An 18,924-nucleotide genomic window follows, 5' to 3' on the forward strand; every position below is an offset into this window, starting at 1 on the left:
GTGCACATCCAACTGAGCGCACAGTTCAACACTGGCGGCAAGTGGGGCTTGGTAAGAAGGACATGAGTTCGTGCACCCAGCCATTAACATCTGGGGTGATTTTTGTTTCCAGTCTCCTGTACTGCAGATGAGAGGCTGCAGAGGGATGCTCCGTGGGAGGCAGAACATACGAAGATCTCTTATGTCTCTGAATCTAGTCCTCCAATCATTCTGGCAATGAGTTCATATTCAAGTAAAAACAGAACAGAAGTTGAGGGAGAAGAGATGAAGAACCTCAAGGGATGAAGAACCTAGTGTAATCTGGTTTGTACTCCACTAAACGACAGCAATTACCTGAAACCTCTTTGAAAGGCTTCAAAGACACAATGCACTGAAACAACTTGAAGGAAACCAAATGCCTTTCTCAAAACAGTTACTTGCCTGCGAGATTAAAGACTAAGGTTAGTCTCATGCTTTAGACAGAATCCCTAGTTTAGTTATCTAAATACAAGAACAATCCCCCTCTAACCAGTGAAAGTCCCAGCGGGAGCACCCAGAGGCAGGTTTTCAGCAGAGAAAACGAAGACGGGAAGCTTCTGCAGCAGTGCACTCCCGGCGGCACGATCCCACCGGCCTGGAGGCGCCCCGAGAGACACCAGCAGCGGGAGCAGGCGGTGAAGTACTCACGAGTCCGCCACGCTAACGCCAGGGAAGGGCCGGGTGCGGCGGCGGGACCCAGGACAGGGCATCCCGGCAGACTTCGCCGCGGTTCGGCCGGGCTCCTGGGTCCCCAACGCCGCCCCGAGCCGGGAAGCCGCCGGTTCCGCTGGGCGGCCAGGGAGTGCTTGGCTCACCCCGGCACCGCGGGAGGTCAGTACCGGGCTCGGCGCTGCCAGCTGCAGAGCTGCCGGACCCACCGGGCCGGCGGGCAGCAGGGCACCGCCCTGCCTAGGGCTGCCGCTTTATGGGGGTCCCCGATAAGAAGCGCCGCCAGGCAGGGTAGCGCCGAACCTCACCGGACGGCCCTCAGCAGTCTGTCCTTGTCCCCGCAGGGCCGGGGCGGCGAGCGGGACAGCTCCGCTCAGACGTAGTTCTTCTTGTCGTACTCGCCGTTGGATGTGGGCCGCCGCGGCGCCGAGTACTTGACGGGGAAGGAGGTCTCATCGCGCTGGGAGCAGGAGCAGCAGCAGATGAGGCAGCCCCCGAAGAGCAGCAGAGCCGTGGCCGCCCAGCCGATGTAGAGCGCGGCCCCCATCTCCCGCTTCTGGGACGACGGCACGGTGGGGTCATAGAAGTCGCTGATAACGATGTTGGCGAACCAGCAGAGCGGGACGAGGACCAGGACCCCGCAGAGGACATAGATGGCCCCGCCGGCGACCACGATGCGGGACTTCATCTTGCCGGGTCGGATGCAGTTGGTGCACTGCGCACCCACCACGGTCACCATCAGCGCCACCAGCCCCAGCAGCCCCACAATGACGGTGAGCGCCCGGCCCGCCTGCAGCTCGGGCCGCAGCGCCAGGATAGAGTCGTACACCTTGCATTGCATCTGCCCCGTGCTCTGCACCACACAGGTCATCCACAGCCCTTCCCAGATGGTCTGCGCCACCACGATGTTCACGTCGATGAAGGCCGATACCTGCCACATGGGCAGTCCGCAGGCAAGAATCACCCCGACCCAGCCCAGGATGCCCAGCCCCAGCCCCAAAATCTCCAGCGCCGCCGAAGTCATGCTGCTGCCGCACCGAAGCCTCCCGTTAAAGGCCGGATCTGCACCACTGGCTCCGGACGGCAGCTGAGCCAGCTCTACTCACCGCCGCCGCCGGGCAGCGCTTTATGAGGAGCCGCGGGGCGCCCGCCCACCGCCCGGCCGGCCCGGCCCTTCCCGCAGGCGGGATTCGAGCGGTGGGCGGCAGCACCGCCCGCGCCCGTAAACCGCGGGGAGAGGGGGCTCCCGCCCCGAGCTGGGGAAGTGTCCTTCTGTTCGTCCCGGCGCCCGGCTCCACGGGCAGCTCGCAGGAGCGCTGCCCGCTCCCAGTTAAGCGGGGCTGCAGTAATCTCGCCCTGGATTTGGGTCTCTCAGGCTTCTTCCTTTCAGAGCCGCCGTGTGGGTATTTCCTACTTACTGACGAAGCCCGCGGTCAAACGTTCAAAGGGGTCTTGCCAATGCGGACGCCCAGCAGTACGGGTGTCCTGATTATCAGAGCCTAATAGATCATTTTCCAAAAGACTAAGCATACTGACTGACCTGCATCTCTACCTCTTGCATGCTGACAGGCAAAAGTGTAAGCAAGCACCGCCACACCTTAGGAACCACCTGAAAATGGAAGATCTTTGAATATGGGATTTGCACCAGTAGACAGATTCTTAATTCAGTCCAGGAAGAATAAGCGCTCCCAGTTTACACCAGACATGAAACTCTGGTTTGCTATTGGAGCCAACAGTGAGTCATTCTATTTCAGTATACTGCCACAAAGAATTCAGACTTCACTTTACTGTATCAATTGCTCAAGTGCATTTAAAATCTTTATGGTGTGTCAATGAGTTAAGTGTATTTGCAAGAGGTTTTGTTAACAGGCCATGCAGACATTGAATTGCTACAGTCTTTCCATGTGGACCACTGCTTTCCTGGATTGTTTTTGCAAAAACCTTGGTTCACTCTCTGCGGGCAAACAGCATCTTATAGTCCCCCAGGCTGGCAGATGCACTTTGTGGTGCAAATATTGCTGTTACAGCTGCAGTAGAACAGACCTCACAGCACTCACACAGAGCTGCGATCCAGTGGCTTTCTACTGGATGCCCTGAGAAAAGCTTGTTTTGATTTAAACTGGGTTTGCTTTGGTTTATCATAAAATAAGTTTAAATGTTTTATACAAAATTGAAAGTTATGTTAATACTGACTTTTGAACTGACTTGACCAGATTTGGTTTCAGTTATCCTAGTGATATCCTAGTTATTCAGTTATCCAAAGTATCCTAGTTTAGAGATCACAGAGTTGAAAAGAACACCTTTCCCACCCCTGTGTAAGCAGTTTTCTCTGTTGTACGGAAGTTTACAGTGTGTATTATGGCATGCATAGAGTTGTGATGGAAATATCAAGACTGATATGAATGCAGCATGCATGGAAAAGTCTGTGAAGCAGAAGAGGCAGCACAAGAAATGGTAAGCAAAAGTTAAAGGAACCACATGCTTTGACAGCTGAGGACGTGACTGATGTAACGGTTAACACTCAGCAATGCCCTACTTACATCCTGACTGATGACTCTTTTGCAGAAGATCCCAGTGCTGGTAACAGGAAGATCACAGCACACTGGATGTGGCCTTTCACTTCTTTTGTTTTTCCAACCAGAAGACAATCTTTAGCCACAAGACACCCAAAAAAAGAAACAGGAGAACATCAGCAGCTTGTGGATCATCATGGTGTGGACATGCTGAGACATGATGACTGCAGACTCCCATTGATTATCTCTGCTTGAGGAGCTATAAACATTTTTAGCATGGAAAATACCTTCCTAACAGAGGCAGCCTGGTGAATGGAGTTAGAAGGAGTTATCGCCTCTTCCAGCTGTATATGAAATACATACAGTTTACTTCAATTATTTAAAACTGCAAATTCCATTGTGCAAGTCCAGGAGGAATGTGTGACTGGGGCTGTGCAGTCTGTCAAACTGAGGCTGCTTACGATCACTCAGAGAAGTCCCTGGTGTCAGAAAGAGGAAAATGTGCAAAAGAACCAGCCACAGAGACAGAGATATCTCGGAGGTGAACAGGAAGAAACCCAGAACACAAGCTGAAGCTGGATAACATCTGTATTTATGATGATAATAACGATTACATAGAAAACAGCACAGAAGAACAATTAAAAAGTGGGGGGGAAGAAATGCCAGTTATCTTAGCCTTTAAGCACAGGAAAGCTCCACCCTTGCCACTTGCCCGGGAGCACAGAACTCCAACTTTCCTCTGATAAATTGCCTGTGTGTACTCCTGTGCCAGACGGGAGGCTCTCATGGGGCCTTTGCAGCTGCCAGGCTCTTTGGGCTGAGAAGGGAAACCAGCACATGGCTTGTTTTACCTCTGCAGCCCTCACCCCACCTTCCCTTGCTACCTGTTACCGAGCAACTGATTCCTACAAATCACTTAATCCAAGGCAGTTATTTCTCTGGGGTAATACATGCTTGATAATCACAGGGTAAATGAACCTTTCTGCTTAAGAGGCATTTCCATTCCTGGTATTTCACCTTTGTCTGTTTCTTTTCCTTACCCCAGATATTAACTTTTACCCTGACTATTGGCAGCAGCCTCCATTTTTTATTACTCTATTCCCTGATCCTGGAAGTGAGCCTGTTGCACAAACTACCCTTACTGAGCCCATTGCTGCAAGGTGAACACTGGTCTGCCTGGTAACTTACTGGTAACTTGACAGACACAGCTGCTGGGGGCCTGTGGACCCCACCAGCTTTAGCACACTGTGGCTTCTGATGCTGCTAATGTCACAACACCAGGAGTTACTTTCAACTCCCAGAAATTAAAAGATTCTAGTTTCTTAAAAGGAAACATAAATCAGCACGATGTTTGGCTTGGGATGATAAGTAAAGAAATTGCTACTTTTAAGTTAAATCATTGCTGGTAAACTCTGGATTCCTTTAAGTTCAAAGGCATGATGCTCTTGCATCAAAGTAACTCATTAGCAAAATACCTTTAATGTCATTATATCTATTACTTCTCCAACTATGTATTTATTAAATTATTTGGGGGGGTGTGTGTATGGGGGGCTTTGCAGCCTGTGCAAATGGGAGGAAGTGGTATTCAAGCTGAGAACAATTGCACAGAAACCATACTATAGCAAGAGGGGCTTTGGGATTAGAGGTGATTGTGTTTTCACTCTTTTCCTGACATAATCAAGACAAATACCAGGCACAGAGTTAATGGGAGGGCGCTAAGGGGGGTCCAGGCTCTTCCCAGCATTGCTTGTCCCAGCATATGAGCCCCATACAACAGCACAGAACTGCTGTGCCCAATCCTCCAGTCTTGCTAGGGTTTTGCTCAGCCCCAAAACATCCCAGTAGCAATGTAGATTTGCTTTTGGGGACCTGAGATGTAGTCTGCAGAGCACGCTTGGTTTGTAACTTGCATAATGTCCCTTATCTACATGCTTCTGCTGCCTAAAATGTTAAGCATCTGGAAGACAGAGAAGTAAACAGCATTTGGTATCAAGCTTACGCCCAAGCCTGGTATTGTTTGTAGGAATAAAACAGAGTATGAGTCAAAAGATGAATTAAAAGTCCAGTCATCTCAAGACAGCTTACCATAACTTTTAAATCAGCAGAGGCAAAGAATCAGGAATCCTATTAGATACAGATTTTGTGTCAGATTTTGTCTTCTAATTATTGCTGAAATGAAGGCAAGGAGATTTAGAAATACAGAGTTTTAGGCAGGGACTGTTCGTTATTTAGAAAATTCAAGTTTTCTCAGTGAAGAGTACTCCTTTCTGAATTATGCTTTAAAATACACCTGTTTTTCCCAAGAGAAGAGATTTAGCTGGAGCTGGAGTGCACATATCATCTTCCACAGTAAGATAGGCTTCCTTGGATTTCCTGCATATTGGCAGTGCCAATGTGTCTTCAGACCAGCATGACATATCAGAAGACTGACATTTAGGAATGAGTCCTTGTCAAATGAACATGTTATTTCAAAATCAATATGCACATTTCACCATAGGACTTATCCCAAGACCATTTCTTTTGAAAGGAAGCTGAAGTGGTTAACATGAAATTGTCACTTCCTCTCTTAGTTCATCTTTTGAACAAAGAGAAGCAATGGTTTAAGAAGCACTCCAGAATGTTGCAAGAGGGACCAGTAACAAGTAACTATGACTGCCACTAACAATGTAGGATCCAACACCTTTTAGTACAAGTGCTGCTGCTGACCTTCGGAATTGAGAAATGGAAACCCACGTTACTCTTTCTCCTCAGTGGTGATGTGACATGACTCACATAAAAGAAAGGAAAGAAACAGATATATGTAGTTGGAAAAACAGTGAAACAGGTTACAAATCTGCTTCCAGTCTTCATATATTTGCTGCTGTATGTCTGTTCCAGACAAGTTGCCCTAGCCCTGTATCCGTCTCTGCACTTCACATACACCCTCTGCCTGGGGTTTCTTACTGAACTCCCACTAGGTCTGCCAAGGAGCCAGAAGCAGGGGCTTTCTGCTGGGCTACACATGGTGGGAATACTGAGAGAGTGTTCAGAGCTCTTTCCTCACATAATGAGAAAATTAACTGTGCTAAACCATCATTAGAACTGAGTTCCTCCCTACTTGAATTCCTCTACACATAAACTTCGGGATCAGCATCTGAAACTTCCCCTTGGTTGAAATTGATCTTCATGTCTTACTAAAGCACCTCCCCGACAGGAACATTTCCAGTCACCACTGCCTGGACCTGCTGGGCTGCACTGGCGAGCTGCTGTGCACCTAACTCCTTAGCACCTTGTTTTCTGAATTTGGCTTTTGAGATGATGCTGCGGTGTCACTGGACAGCCACAGCCTTGTGTTAACAGTGTTTCAGGGCAGTTGATATGGTGAATGATGGCCCTTTCCCAAAGCTTAGAATGTCCCATGTGTAGATGAGCATCTAAACAGCCTGATAATCCCATTAGCCAAGAGATCACAGGGAATATATGCTTAGACCATGTAACTTCAAATACTTCTCCTTAACATTACGGAGAGCTCTTGAGAATGTATTGAAGCTCAGCTGGAGAGAGGGGAAGTAGCTATAGGAAATATACATTGTTTCATGATTATGGTTCCATTCTATGTCATGTTTCCTACCAGGAGAACTGTAATTTAATTTGTCCTCTTCCAAAGTTAACCTCCTTCCACAGATTGTGGTGTACCAGGATCCTGGTAGATCTTTTTTCCATGTTAATTGTTGGGAAATCACATCAGATGTCATTTTGTAAAGAACAGCGTCAGCAGGGACAAATGCCATTGTTTTAAATATACATTGCAGATGTTGAAAGTAATTAGTAAAGATATGACCATGAAATTACTAAAAACTGTTCAGGACTAGCGATGGGAAACATAGCACATTTATCTAGTGTCCCAGGAAATCTGTGTTCCTGAGAATACGTGAGAGGTTTGGGTCACCTCCTCTGATTCTGAGAGTGATTAACTCTCAGTAGTGTTGTCGCTATTCTGAGACAAGTCTGAGACAAGCCTCTTCTTTGGGAATGCCATGCATCTGTTTTGTCAGTCCTGATTCCCTTCTTAAAAGTAAAGCTGGCTTCAGTGAGAGGAAAGGATGGTTGTTACTGGTGAAGAGATGCAAAAATGCATCTTATTCCAGAGAAAAGTTGTGGATTCTTCTTATTGCTTCTTGGTTGCCATAATTAGCGTCTTGAAAAGCTAGGCTTGTGCATGCTTGCAAGTGCAAAACCCCACTTCTATTCCTCTGAGACTGCTATAATTCAAACGTAATCTTCATTTCCTCTGTGGTGCATTACTAAAAATGCATTTTTTTTTTTTTGCTTTTTGGGTTGGTTTTTATTCAGCAAGGGGAAACATTTATCTGTTGCAGATTTTCTTATGGATTACTAAATAACTTGTAAAGTAGCTTGTGTTAATAAATCCTGGTGCATCCACAGATACTGGCTTCCTGTTTGTACATAAGCAGAGTTCCAGCCCTGAGCTGCATGCTTCAGAAGGGCTTAACAGTGAGACCAGCTTTCAGGGGACGTGACTTTCTGATTCCCAGTGCAGCATGGCTGCAATAGTACAGAAAATCGGAGATGTTAATATGGTTCACCCATTAGTGAGTCCTTAGATAAAGCACTACACAGCGGAGTATTTTGATCAAATCACCAGTTTACCAAATGCTAACAGAGAATGGGAAGTTTGCCCTTAAATTCCTGTCTATCAGCACACCCAAATACTGAAAATTAGCCTAGGGAATATTTAAATTACAGTATCCAACATTCACACAAGTTATGTTCAAAGTGCTTTTTTTCTCTGGTAATCCTTTAAAAGGGGATGTCACCCACAGTGAGCTCATCACTATTTATTTCTCACAGGCTTGGTCCTGGTGCCATGTACTGTAATTTAGCAAAGCATACACAAATATTCTGAATCAAACATAAACTCAAATATTAGGAAATGAAAAGGGTTTATGCATATGCTTAAGAATATGTTGTTTAATCAGGACTTGAGTACTTTTATCTTGGGGGAAGATCAGGAAAGATCAAGGTGCTCCGTGTCTTACAGTAGTGGGCCAGTGTCTCCATGAATTGCTCTTACAGTGCAAACACTACAGCAATTGCACACAATTTTAGGCTCAAGTTTCCCATATTCATCTATGTGAGGAACAGACTCAACTAAAAGAAAATCAAGTTAAAAGGATCTTATAGCTGAAAAGAGACAATTTTATTCTGTCTTAGCTACATACCCTTTTATAAATTTAAATTTAATCAAAATAATGCGACATGAAATTGTTTTATCAAGACTCAATTTTCAGTTACATGGTGGTATTTATTTTATTATAATCAGTATCACACCATTTTCTCTGTTAAGGAGCAGAACAAAAGAGATAGAGTATTTTTGCTGAACGCATGAGGTACTTCTAACTTGCTAAGACGTGACTCCACACAAAGTTAAGATTTGAATTCAAGGAAGGACTCTAATTGTACTTTTGGTAATGTAAACTGAGATGTACCAGGAACTTTTATAAAAGGCTTTTGAGCTTCCAAGGGAAGAATAAAACAAAATTCTTTCAGAAATAATAGTTATGGGAATGGGTGATTCACAGCCAGACAGCTGTTCACTGTGCTAACATCTCTAGGTTATTTAACTGTTTAGAAGGAACAGTGTTCTCCAATACAACAATTCCTTCTATTTGTACCTTTTCTAATAGCAGTGTGAGAAATAACAAATATGCTGTACAGCTTCTGTGGGCATGCATTCTCTCTAGGCTTCTGTGATCCAGTATTTCTTAGTTATATGTAGCTAATTGTTTCAGTTCTGCTGCTTTGTGATCCTGCATGCTGTGGTTTCATAACAAGTCTCATAACTGCTTTCAAAAGTAACAAAAGTACATGTTCATAGCGCACTGTAAAACTCATTGTCACAGGATGCTCTTTAATGTCAAAAGTTGAGATGGGTTCAAAAAGCAACAAGAAAAATTCATGGAAGAGAAGACTATCAAGATAAAACTTCTGGCTCAGGAAGCTGCTGAGCTCCAGATTGCCGGAAGCTGGGAGGATACACAGGCACGACACTTTTATCTTTTCCTAAGCATCTGCTACTGGGCACTGCAGGGGTAGGGCCCTGGTGAGACCTGACCTTTGCTCTTACCCGAAATGCCCTTCCTTGTGTTACTTTCTGGCACAATGAGACTGTTTTGGCATGATTGTGACTTGCCCAAAGCTTTTGTGTGACGGTTGGTCAGCCATCTGATTGAGCCATGAATTTGGGAAAACCATTGGTAAGCCGCAATAATGCGGCGTTTGACATTTCTGGAGAATGTTTCACCCATTGCACTAAATCCTGCCAAAGGAAAGGAGTGACAAGTATGGAAAAACAGGAACTTCCAGCAGGCTCTGCGTGGATGCCAGTTTGTAGTATGGCATTGTCCACACTAATCTCTTGTAATTTCTTCAAGTACAAATAGTTATGTGTAATAGCAGTTTATGTGTGTGAAATACCGTGTGCGTCACCGTGTTCTAATTTAGTGAAAGAAAAATTGCCACTGTTGTTCCTTTGGTGATGGTACAAAACACCTATATGGATGTCCAGGGAATAATTTAAAATAAGACCTTAATTTCTAAAGAAATTTGAAATGCCACCTTTCAGTTCCTCCAAGAAGGCAGTGTGTAACACTACTTTGTGTTATAACATTACACTTTGTCCTAGGAAACGGAACTTGGTTGCCCTTTCATTGGCTTTTATCTTATTCTTACTCAGATCACATCAATGCTCAGCTGATAATATGAGCACAATGTGAATTAATAAATAATGCCAGTCTGCCTGCAGCCACATTTCTTTCACTTCCACATTTTCCTGTTGGAAGCTGCAACCCTATTCGTTTAATGGATGGAAATACAGAAAAAACACAAATGTGCTTCTTTGTATTCAAAGAAACTTAAGTCAAAAGATTTGCTGTGAGCTTGCACATACAAACCCTCTGCAAAATGTCCAGATGGATTGCTAGGAGCTCTCCTGAACACAGTTCTAGCACCTTGAATGGCTGGAAAAAGTGGTCCTTGAGCTGTTGACACCTTGGCAACTTTGTACTGAGTGTTAGAGCTGTGTAACACTGTTTCACCAGAAGAAAGTGATCTGGTTCTGTAATCTGATTGCAGGTGTCCTTTACACTGCAGGTTGATGTCTGCTGGAGTCTCAGAGACCTTGCTGGCAACAATTCCACCCACCCTTTCAGCAATGATACCGACCAGGGTGGCCCTCACTTAACCAGAGGGACTGCTGTGATGAAAAGAGAAGGTGGCAGTCATATAGGTAAAATGAGTACATTGGGGTTTTTGCATGATGTTTGGGAGAGAAATTTGCTTCACATGTGGACTAGCAGTTGAAAACCAAATAGGCTTGTATTACATACTGCATTACAGTCAAACAGCACAGAGCTTAAGGTAGAGCTCTCCCTGGCTATCGCACCTCCTGTACCAAAAGGTTTTCCACTGTGAGGAGTATCACTAAAACCTCAGAGGTACTTGAGTAGGAAATAGGAATCCAACGATTTGAGACAGAGGCATTTTAAGCAGAATGGGATCTGACTGTGTTTCGTTCTTGAATGTTAACTCGTGTATGTAGCTCTAGACCCAGGCTGTTTGCACAAGACAGATGTCCAAGTGTGCTGCTGGCAGGATATGAAATCGGGGTAGGAAGACAGACTCATATCATTTCAGAGCTGTTCCCACCGTAGCACCGGTACCGTGTGGTATAGTCGGCGTGCAGCGACCTCCACGAGGGGTGGCTCTGTCGGATGAGCCTTTCTCCCATGTTTTTTACTTTGTGAAGCCAGCAGCACCAGGAGACGCTCAGTAATTTGGAGCAGGGCACTCAGGGCCATAGCAGGAAGAGACCTGCTTCGCTGCAGGATCCCCACGGACATCAGCGGTACGGCGGCACCGCTTCCCCCTGAAGCGCTGTAGGAAACCGGGGAGCAACGGCTGGGGACCCAGGGTCCCCGGGGGCTGGGGGGCAGCCGCTCGCCCATCCCGCAGGGCGGGTTGCGGGCCCGTCCTACCCGGACCATGTTAGCTGTTAGCTACGGGATGTCCCTGGAAAAAGCACCCGCCGCTGAGCCGCTCCCGCAGCCGGACCCTCGCTGTGTCCTGGCTCCCACACCGCACCCCCATGGCGGCCGGGCCGGCGGGCCCTGAGCGAGGAGGTCACCACGGCAACGTGGACCGGCCCCCTCGCTGCCACCGAGGCAAGCGGGCAGAGCAAGGAGTCACTCTATCCCTCCTCTCGCTCATTCTGTAGCGGGGCTTCGTTGTTACCCTGGGAAGCAGCTCCTACCATAGAGTTATGCGGAAGGCAGGCAGGCAGGCGCTCGGTCGCGGTGGCATGTGGGATGCCGGAGGACTGCGCGGGGGAGGTATCCGGATCGCGGCCTGGAGGACAGGCACTGGCGGAAGAGGCTGAGGGCTCAGGTAAGCAGCAGGGACCAGGTCGTGCCCTCCAGCCGGTGGGTGGGTGGTACTTGAGTCCCTCACACCGCTCCGCTCCTTCTGGCCCGCTCCCGCTCCCTGCACACCGCTCAACCCGGCACGGCTCTGCCCCGCTGTGCCGAGCGGCCAGCCGTACGGGCTCTGCCCCGGCCCGGTGCCCGCAGCTCTCCCTCTCTGTTGAGTGCTCCGTGTGAGGCCCAGCGGTCTGGCTTCGGCCTCCCTCTGCCCGGGACGAGGCCTTTGGAGTTAGTGGATGACGAGGGGAAGAGCGTATCGCGGTCTTGGACTGGTTTAGGCTCACTTTAGTTTATTTTAGAGCAGGGCGTGCGTTACTTTGGGGATGCGGAGAGGCCCCTGTGGTGCTGGGCTGTGCCCGGCAGGATGTAGCTGGAGATGCGGGGCGAGGACGGAGCAGGAAGTTCTGTCTCCATTGGCATTCCTCGGATATTTTAGAAACGGCAACACTGAGAGTGGCCGAGTACCAGGGACAGGGGGATGCTGCAGGAGCAATGTAACCCACCAATACACAGAGCAACGTGGTCCAGGGTTGGCAAGAGTGCTTTACTTTTTGTGGCATTTTTTAAGGTCTTAAATTGGTTACATGCAGGCTGGAGGCTGCGTGGGATCATGGGACTCGGGCGTGATTTGAAAGCGACTTAAAATACTAACTTATCACTTTTTGCTGGGCTTTGCCAGTATGCACACAGTTATACTTAAGCTTTGTGGGTATGGGGCAGAGCTGCCTGTATTCTGATAAGTGATTGTGGCTAATATGTTTAGGTTTTTAAGAAAAGCTCCTGCAGACTTGTAAAACAAGTCTGCTTCACAGTGTTTTCCACTGATAGAGTAACTCTAGGAAAATCGTGTCAAAAGCTGCTTGTGTAGGAAGCACATTATCACTAACACTGATTGTTAATGTGGACTGTATCGTTGCCACCTTTGTGCTTTTTAAGTGACTGTGTTCATTGAAATAACTAGGAAAGGAAGTTGTCTGGAGCAGTATGTTAACATTGAAATGGGCCTTTAAATACAATATTTGAGATTAGAGCTCTGGATTTATGCACAGCTTTTTTTCTAGACCTTTCCTTTTAAGAGCAGTGCTCACAAAATTCCCTCAGTGCTTGGTCCTCTCCTCCCTTTGCTGTGCATGCATGTGCTGTTAAGTCACAGAAATGTTACAAGTTTTGATGAACAGCAGTGCATTCCCAGTCATAACCTATAAGGTGTGTCACTGGTTCAAATGCATTGTCAGAATGAAGTCTGTAAAACTTCTGAATACTAATCCAAATACAGAGCAGTGGCATACACTTGGCATGGTCTACCTGCAAGCGCCAGTCCTGGGTTGTTGCATTTGCTGTTACATTTTGTATGTCCTGGAAGGGGTATACAGTTACTTTCCAGAATAAGTGTGATACAGAAATATATTCAGTTCACGTGTAAAAGAGGTTTCCTTCAGTTGGTAACATTGGTTCTAATGGGGAAAGTTGAATCACCTGAAGGGACACTCCTTGGGAATTCTGGGAGGGGTTTTTCAGGTGCAGAGATGAAGTTGTGATGGGGAATAAAGCCTGACATAGAGAACAGCTCTGATGTTGTTTGACCGAGTGGGGTGATTCATATGACTTTGATAGCATAAGCTAGCAAAAAAAGTGAGCTCCTTTGTATTTGACCACCTCTATATCAGGGCTGGAATATAGTGGGGAAATCTTTAATTTTCACATGATTCCCTTGATTTTCTGTATGTAAGGTACTTGGGGAAGTTATAATATTTTTTTTTTAATTATTTATGTGCCTCAATACTTGACTGCTATTTCTTTGTGGGGTTTTGTAGTTCTTTTTGTGAGAAACCACAAATACTGATGTTTTACTGACACTTTCCTGGTGTTTTTCACTGTCTGCTTTAAGTCTGAATATGTGACTTGAGAATGCTAATGTTGTTGAGACTATTTCCAGCACTTGGAAACCTCCCTAAGCCTTTACTGTTTTTCTGTGGTTCCTTATTAGGTCCTTAAATACTTCTTCAGAAGTATCAGAGTTACCTGTCTCAGATGAGGTCCCATGTGATAGCTCAGGGGCTGCTGTGCTCTGCTTGTGGAGATGGTTGTTAAGGTCACTCTGAAGTCATTCTTTCAAAGTGTTGTTTAGTATCCTTATATGGAAACACTCTTTGTACGTTTTTCATAGAGTTTTCTTTGTGCTAGATCCTATTAAGAAGCTCCCAGTCTGCCTGTTCCTAGCAGTTTACTTCTTGCATCCTGACAGGAACAAAGGAAATGACCCATTTTCCTTCCCCTCTCTTTCTCTTTCACTGGAACACTGTTCTTAGCAGAAGACGGTGGGATGGCACGTTCCAGGGCTCTGTATTTATACAGGAGGCAATTGTAACTGAATTTAGTAGTAATTTGTTCCCTTCGATTACTGAACAGCAAATTGTATAGGGTAGGAATTTGTTGGGATTCAAAATGAAACTTTGTTACATTATCCACTGTTCAAAACCTGATTTGGACATTCCTATGCTGTAGCATAGTGTCCCTTTTTTTTTTTTTCCACTAGACATGCTAAATGGGGCTCACAATTACAAGTAGTTTCACTGCTTTTTTGCAAGTTAATCCAACTGTAATTTATCTATTCCTTTATCTTTGAAATATTTTGCATGTGCTGCTTTGCTTATTTCACAATGATTGAAATAGTTAATTGAAAATCCAAGGCAAACAGAACAGTGATGGCTTGCTCCGCTTTGCCTTTGTTGTTTGTTTTTAATTTTTAATGAATTTTCCATAATAATGAAACTGCAGTTTCCAGATGTGGGATTATTCAGAGTGCTGTCAGATACTCAGCTTCACAGTATTTTAATGTTTGATTCAGTTGCGTGTAGACACATTCAGGAGTTCAGCAGTCATTGATGCTCTGGGCAGTCTGGTCCATTGACACGTTGTCACTTGTAAGCACTGTGGTTATTTAGTGCTGTAAAAAGATTTGACAGTGTAACATCCAGTATTTTGCTAATTCTAAGGTTTTGATTTGCAATGGTAAGGTAAAGCTCCAGGAAGATGGCCCAGGTCATCTGGGGAAGACAGTTGGCGGAATAATTTGCTAGGAAACCTCATGAGGGCAGTATTATGAATTGCAAAATGTGTTGATGCTGGGTAACAGGCTTCATTTTGAGCCTCAGTGCCTTGTTTAGGTGCTGTGGAACAGGGGGTTCACTCATTTGGGTGGTGTTTTGTTGTTTTTTTTTTGTTGTTGCTTAGCGAAGTTTTAGTTAGAGTATTTCTAGTTTAACAAAACACAATGGGAAATAACTAACTGGATGCTTGCTGTACACATACATTTAAGCATGTGCTGCATTCATGATATGATCAGAGAAGCTGTTTGCAGCTTTGGCTACAGCGACTTTTTGGTCAGAGAAAGACACAGGGTGAGCATGGTTTGCCTGGTAGAAAACAGGTTTTGTAAGTTCTATTTGTGGAACAACTTAACGTAAATGTGGCTTTTTTATGAGATGACAGGCTAATTTTGAAGCCAGATGAGTCGTACTCAGTTGACAAGAATTGTGACACTTCTGCTTTTTAATCCAGCAGCTTGGGTAATACTACAATGGATGTGACTATACTGTGGGTTTAAAGCAGGAGTCATTTGAGAATTTACCATGCATATTTAAATCTGAATTGCTCCCCTTTCTCAGGTTTAACTATAGCAGCTGCTCTGGTAGGCTTCTCATCTGGCCTTACTGTGGGAAATGGGCCAAGAAGATGAAGCTACATAAACACTCAGTGACTGCTTAGGAACTTTGCTAAACTCTTGAATTATGTTACTTGTAACATAGTAATTATATTACTATGTCACCTTGTCTATGATTTTATAGACAAGGTGGCAACAGAGGTTTCTAAATGTAGAAACAAGATGTGGACAGAACGATGAGTTACATCCCTCAGTGGGGCTGTGACTGGCTTTTTCAAAACCATTCTGAAGGGATGTTTCCCAGGCTGTTTTGAGGAATACCCAACTGAAGGTGATCAGAAGATGATTAGGATCAGGACCTCCTCATTTTATAGGCAATGGATGTATTAGGCCTTCATTAGCAAGCACATGGGGGGAAGTTGGAGGAATAAACAAAACCAGTTTTCCTTGCTTACAGGGTGGCTGGTGTTTGCACAGCTGCCAGGATTTAAAATGCCTGCTTCAGGGCAAACGAAATGCCATGTGAGCTGAAGACATATTTTCTTTAAAACTCCAAGTTGCAATTAACTTCAGCTTTTCTTTCAGTGCAAAGCTTAGTGTGTCTCTGCTAGGATTTGACTGTCAGACTGCCAGTGTCAGAAACTGGACTGTATCCTGCTAGAATGACTACAGCTAACCAACAGGAAAGCATTTCTGTCTGAACACACAGGTGCCTGCATAGGTCACTTCCCCGCTTCCCCAGGCCAAGAGCTGTTGTCAACAAACAAAACTGTGAAGTGCTTCTGCCGCTTCCGTATTTCCGGTCAGTGCTGTTGCTGCTCTAAATAAAAGGGCCTTGCTATTGCTGTGATAGTTAATCTATAGCACAACTAACATCCTTGAGCAAAAAGATAAGGGCTTGCCAAACCCCAGCTGTTCTGTGCCTGAAACTAAAGAACACATCTTTCTGATAGTCCTTCAGATCAGGGTGAAATTTTATGTCCACTGTGGGTTAGCCAACTGCCAGTGTAGTATTCATGTTCAGTGATAGTACTTTGAAGTGACTGAAAATAATGTTATAACCTTTATCTGGAAATCCCAGATTTATCTTGTTCTCAGGATAATTGCTTTATATAGTAATGATTCTCAAATGTCGTGTTTTGGACAACACTTACACTGCATTTACCTATGTGAAACCATCTTTAAGAAAAATATAATTCCAAAGTGGAAAGTGTAAAAATGGAAGGAAGAAGGATTTCCTTATGCTGTTCTGTACAGGGGGGTGGGAACAGAGTATTTGGATTTTGGGGTTTATTAGCTAACTACAGAATCAGAACTTTTAACAAAATTACATCAGGAGTACCATGAATACTCGGCATTAGCTTCTGGTAGATATTTTTCCTTCTTTAAAGACAGGAAGGATGAGAGATCTTTAAGGATACTGAATTTTAATGCTTTTGAGTTTTAAAGTGATCTGTTTCAGAACTTTTAAGTATTTCAGTGAACTATTCTGGGTTTGATAATCCTGTGTAATTACTTTCCTCTGAATAGCTTCACATAAACCACTATATGGATTATGGCTTGTTTTTTAATTCTTTCGTCTTTGAGTATGTGACATTTTGTTCTGCTAGAATAAAATGTGGTTATATTTAATTGATCAATTAAAACTTAAAATTAATGTAACCCTCAAGTTAGCTAACTTGCACTATGGATTTTATTTTCCAGTGTCTGAACCTTGGAGTGAAGAAACATGTCTCAGTCAGGTGAAAAAGTAAAGGTAAAGAGATGGCTGCATGGCCAAAACTTTGTTTAGAATCTGTTGAACTTCTAAAAATGCTCGTGTTTTTATTGAAGTGGTAAAACAGTGAATAAATGATACCTTATTGCTTCATATGTGGTTCTCAAAAGGATATGCTTAGTAGAAACAGAGCTTGCATGTGTTTCTAGAAATAGGCTTTCAGATGATTGCTGGACATTCAGTGTTTGCTTACATATTTAGAATGGTGCCTTTATCTAAGGAAAGTTAATTTGACAAAACCTTCATTTCTCATGTATTTCTCTGAGTGGGTTTTAAAGGATTGTTAGCTAATAATTATTGCCCTTTAAGTGATTTCCCCTGGATCTCCCCAGCACCACTGGAAGTATGGCATTGTATAAAAACTGTTCTCGTCATAAACTCATCTATAAAGATAATTTGGTTCCAGCTAACTCAGAAGTCCCTAAATCAAGTGGCTGCACTTCTTTTTTTAGGCTCTTATTAGTTTTTCAGTCAATTGATAACAGATGGTGAAGCACACTGCCCTTTTTGTAGCCTAAATCTCTTTGATAAGTTTTTCAGATATGTTTCTTTTTCCTGCTTTTGTGTTAGAAGTTAACCATTGTGAAGATAGGTGAACAGCTTAACAAGCAGAAGCTAGATCTCTGTGTGGTTGTATGTTGGTAATCTCTGCATTACTATACAGTGTTCTTGTTTTTCTACATACGAGTATGCATTATGTATTTTTATAAAAGGTAGTAGCAGCATGTACTGAATTTGAACAGATATTTTTGTTCTCTAGCTTAAAATCTGGGGGATTTTTAGCCATGTTTACAGTTTAAGTTTAATAATAGTGTGTCCTTGCAAGCTTGCAGATTCTTTATTTGAGAAGAGACATTTGTTTATAAGTAACCCAAGGTACTTACAGATTCCCGTTTGTATCAGGCTGCTTGGTAAACGGGCCTGCTTCAAGGTCTGTCTTGCTATAGCAGGAAAAAAATAGTTGAATTCTCTGTTTTTCAATGTGTTTTATGTACCTCTGCACTTTATTGTATAGAATCAACTGAACTCTTTTCAACTTTTTAGGAGGAAAGGGATCTCATTTATACTCAACTTTTGTTCTCTTGTCAGTTTTCCGACTCAGCAGGTTATGTGGGATTCGCAAATCTGCCCAACCAGGTTCACAGGAAATCCGTGAAGAAGGGCTTTGAATTCACACTGATGGTGGTTGGTAAGTGCCTTGTTTAAGTCTTTGTGACTGTTATACAACAACAACAAAATTTATTTCACAAAGACATGTGTCTTCCTATGTAGCAGTTGACTTTTATACAGAAGAAAATGTTTTGGACCTCTATGCACTTTCTAATTGGAGCTCTTCATATGTTGTCATGTTTAGTAGGAATGAGTATTTGCAGTGATTAAAGATGATGACTTTGAGCCAACAGGACATTCTTGTAATCCTGACTCATGGTCAGATGGTAGGGATAGTTGATTAATCTTTCTTTCACTCCTATTTCCCCATCAGAAGGCATGAATGCACATGGTGAATATCTTGCTGTTGGAATGGTGATGCTGCTATTGTGTTTTCTGCTGTTCCATATTGACTCATGCTGATATTATCGTTAAACATGTAATTTGCCTATTCTGTGAATGAGCACCTGTAGGAGTCTGCTGGAAAGTCCCTTAGGCACTAAACTGTTTTAAGTGATGTGTTGAATTATACTTGCATTGAATCAGCTTAATGTTATACAAGTGCAAAGGGAGTCCACAGTACTGTCGCCTTTTTGTAGTGGTTACTTTGGAATGACATGTTATGGAAAAATGAAAATGAGAAATGTATAACAC

At 44.2% G+C, this 18,924-nt stretch overlaps 2 protein-coding genes across 3 annotated transcripts in view; one reads left to right on the plus strand and one right to left on the minus strand.

Annotated features, from left to right (window-relative positions):
* Window positions 1-274: 274 nt before the first annotated feature.
* Window positions 275-1,828, minus strand: CLDN5 (claudin 5). The gene has a single exon (XM_057414872.1). The coding sequence runs from the start codon at window positions 1,709-1,711 to the stop codon at window positions 1,061-1,063; it is 651 nt and encodes a 216-aa protein (XP_057270855.1). The 5' UTR covers window positions 1,712-1,828; the 3' UTR covers window positions 275-1,060.
* Window positions 1,829-11,535: 9,707 nt separating this feature from the next.
* The window catches only part of LOC130602223 (septin-2), a 36,364-nt gene continuing 28,975 nt past the window's right edge, over window positions 11,536-18,924 (plus strand). For both annotated transcript variants that reach the window (XM_057414870.1, XM_057414871.1), the window contains exons 1-3: window positions 11,536-11,645; window positions 17,049-17,100; window positions 18,211-18,310. In XM_057414870.1, coding sequence (XP_057270853.1) covers window positions 17,074-17,100; window positions 18,211-18,310 — 127 coding nt within the window. In that variant the 5' untranslated portion in view covers window positions 11,536-11,645; window positions 17,049-17,073. The remainder of the gene's footprint in view (window positions 11,646-17,048; window positions 17,101-18,210; window positions 18,311-18,924) is intronic.

The sequence above is a fragment of the Pezoporus wallicus genome, unplaced genomic scaffold (genome assembly GCF_028554395.1).
Source record: "Pezoporus wallicus isolate ANWC-B61680 ecotype Strahan unplaced genomic scaffold, APGP_CSIRO_Pwel_v1 contig_8047, whole genome shotgun sequence".
Classification (NCBI taxonomy): Eukaryota; Metazoa; Chordata; class Aves; order Psittaciformes; family Psittacidae; genus Pezoporus; species Pezoporus wallicus.